This window comes from Olea europaea, unplaced genomic scaffold (assembly GCF_002742605.1).
Source record: "Olea europaea var. sylvestris unplaced genomic scaffold, O_europaea_v1 scaffold883, whole genome shotgun sequence".
Lineage (NCBI taxonomy): Eukaryota > Viridiplantae > Streptophyta > Magnoliopsida > Lamiales > Oleaceae > Olea > Olea europaea.
This window is the reverse complement of record NW_019267293.1, coordinates 50171-52967: the sequence shown is the minus strand read 5'-3', so window position 1 is coordinate 52967 and position 2797 is coordinate 50171. Positions and strand designations below refer to the sequence as shown.

At 33.9% G+C, this 2797-nt stretch overlaps 1 protein-coding gene across 1 annotated transcript; it reads left to right on the top strand.

Moving 5' to 3' along the window:
• The first annotated feature begins 205 nt into the window (after positions 1–205).
• Positions 206–2541, top strand: LOC111392118. Its single transcript, XM_023017386.1, has 6 exons — positions 206–611; positions 731–985; positions 1088–1581; positions 1635–1938; positions 2116–2296; positions 2382–2541. The coding sequence occupies exons 1-6, from the start codon at positions 206–208 to the stop codon at positions 2539–2541; spliced, it is 1800 nt and encodes a 599-aa protein (XP_022873154.1).
• Positions 2542–2797: the final 256 nt, after the last annotated feature.

Below are 2797 nucleotides of genomic sequence, written 5' to 3'. Positions count from 1 at the left end.
ACAAAATTTAAACAATTTATAGTGTAAATGATCATAACATTTTACTTATAGGTTTTCAGAATAATATAGAGATGGAGCACAGAATTTTGTTGAACTAGCTCGTGAAAATCTATGTTCAAAAATGATAGGATGCCCTTGTGTTAAATGTAGGAATCTAAAGCATCATCATTACGAAACAGTGTATGAACATTTAGTTATTAAGGGAATGGATCCTACGTACACTGTTTGGGTATTTCATGGAGAACGACAATGTAAATTAAATTCAGTCAATGCGGATATACTTGAGTCACGTAGGATGTTTAGGGACTTCTATGTACAACATAATGTAGATCTTGAAAACCCTCTCGATGGAAGGGATGGAGTTATTCAAAGTTTGGTTGACGATGCCGAAACACCTTTATATCCTGGTTGTCCAACATTTACAAAGATGTCTGCTTCGATTGCTATGCTTAAACATAAAGTTACACACGATTTATCGGATAGTGGTTTCGATGAACTTATAAATCTTGTTCGGGACATACTGCCAGAGAATAGTACACTACCTAACTCATTTTATGAGATGAAAAAACTTGTCAATACATTTGACCTTAGCTATGAGAAGATACATGCTTGTGTGAATGATTGTTGTCTATATAGAAAAGAGCTTGAACATGCTGAATTATGTCCAAAATGTGGTTGTTCAAGATGGAAAGTTAATCAACGGACTAAGAAGATTCAAAAAAAATTCCAGCAAAAGTCTTGCATTATTTTCCTACAATACCAAGACTTAAGAGGATGTTTGGAATATATGAGATGGCGACACAACTTAGATGGCACAAAAATAATAAAAGTTCAGATGGTAAAATTAAGCATCCAGTTAACTCATTAAGTTGGGAAATGATAAATAGAAGATGGCCACATTTTGCATCAGATTCTCAAAATATTAGATTAGGTCTTGCAACTGATGGATTTAATCCTTTCAAAGATCTTAACTCTAAATATATTTGTTAGCCAGTAATTTTAACTATATATAATTTGCCTCCCTCATTATGCATGTCGAAGGAAAGTTTAATGTTGAGTTTATTGATCCTGGAACCAAAGTAGCCAGGTAATGACATAGATGTTTATTTGGCACCACTTGTAGATGATTTAATATTGTTATGGAGTGATGGGGTTGAGATGTATGATGCAGTTACAAAATCTACATTCAACTTAAAAGCTATTTTGATGTGGACAATACATGACTTTTCTGCATATGGAAATGTATCTGGATGGCCCGTTAAGGGAAAAATTGCATGCCCTATTTGTCATGAAGATACATGTTCCATATGGCTGTCACATGGTAGGAAGTTTGCATACATGGGACATAGAAGATTTCTCGACTTGAGTCATCCATTTCGCGTGAAAAAGAGTTGGTTTAATGGACGCATTGAAAATGACATTAGGCCGAAGATAAAGAATGGTGAACAAAATTTAAATGAAGTTGATAAAATTGCATATGATTGGGGAAAAAGTGGTAAGCGAAAGAGGAAGAAGAATACAACTCAATCAACTGTAACTTGGAAGAAAAAGTCAATATTTTTTATGCTACCATATTGGAAGGTAACTTTAGTATATTTCTTTCTACTATATTTAATACTCCTAATGGCATGTAGTATATTGTGACACGATTAATGTTTAATGTGCAAACTTTACTTGTACGTCATAATTTGGATGTGATGCATGTGGAAAAGAACATTTGCGAGAGCATCATTAGTACACTTTTGGATGTGAAAGGAAAATCTAAAGATGGCATTAACTCTCGTAAGGACTTGGAAACTATGAACATTAGGCATGATTTACATCCTAAGAGAAGAGGAAATAAATTCTACTTGTCTGCTGCCCCTCACACTTTATCAAAAGCAGAAAAACAAATGTTTCGCAAAAGGCTCGCTAACATGAGATTGCCTGATGGTTATGGTTCTAATATTGGAAATTGCATTTCAGTGGAAGAATGTAAGATAGTTGGACTCAAGTCTCATGATTGTCACATTTTATAGCAACAATTACTACCAATTGCATTGAGAGGACTTCTACCTAAAAGTCTAAGGAACTCCATTTTTAAATTGTGTTCATTTTTCAATGAAATGTGTCAAGGAGTTGTGGATAGGAATAATGTTGAAAGTTTAGAAGAGGACGACTTTGAAACTTTATGCATGTTGGAAAGGTATTTGCCACCTTCCTTTTTTGATATTATGGTTCATTTAACAATCCATATAGGAAAAGAAGTTCATCTATGTGGACCAGTCCAATATCGTTGGATGTACCCATTTGAGAGGTAATGTTCCTTTAAGTTATTTCCAAAAGTGAAATTTATTATCAATTTGGCTTTACATTTTATGAGATTTTTGGTAAATGTGTAGGTATATGAAAGTGTTGAAAGGGTATGTTATGAATCGTGCACAACCTGAAGGGTGTATTGCTGAACAATACATTGTTGAAGAAAATGCAATGTTTTGTAGCAAGTACATAAAACAAGCATCTGAAATATGCTCTAAGCCTGCACGCAATGAAGAATTCTAGAGTAACTTCTTAGTTGTAGGGCGCACAATTTCTAAAGGAAAGCCAATTGTACTACCAGATGAGATGTTGAAAGTTCTCCATCACCACGTGTTGCTAAATAGTATAGAAGTGGCACCCTACATACAGTATGTTTGTGAAATAACTACGTTATTAGATTTTAAGTTCTTTGACTAAATTAATTTTTTTTATATCTTGTTTTCCACTTAGGATGCATATGGACGAACTTAAGAGTTTTGACAAACGACTTGAAAGAAAT

Excerpts from the sequence above, each read along its gene's own strand:
- LOC111392118 (XM_023017386.1), top strand. The coding sequence starts at position 206 with ATGGATCCTACGTACACTGTTTGGGTATTTCATGGAGAACGACAATGT. Across the intron at positions 986-1,087 it reads TCTTAACTCTAAATATATTT|GTAATGACATAGATGTTTAT; the intron begins GTTAGCCAGTAA and ends CAAAGTAGCCAG. Across the intron at positions 1,939-2,115 it reads GAGATTGCCTGATGGTTATG|GAGTTGTGGATAGGAATAAT; the intron begins GTTCTAATATTG and ends AAATGTGTCAAG.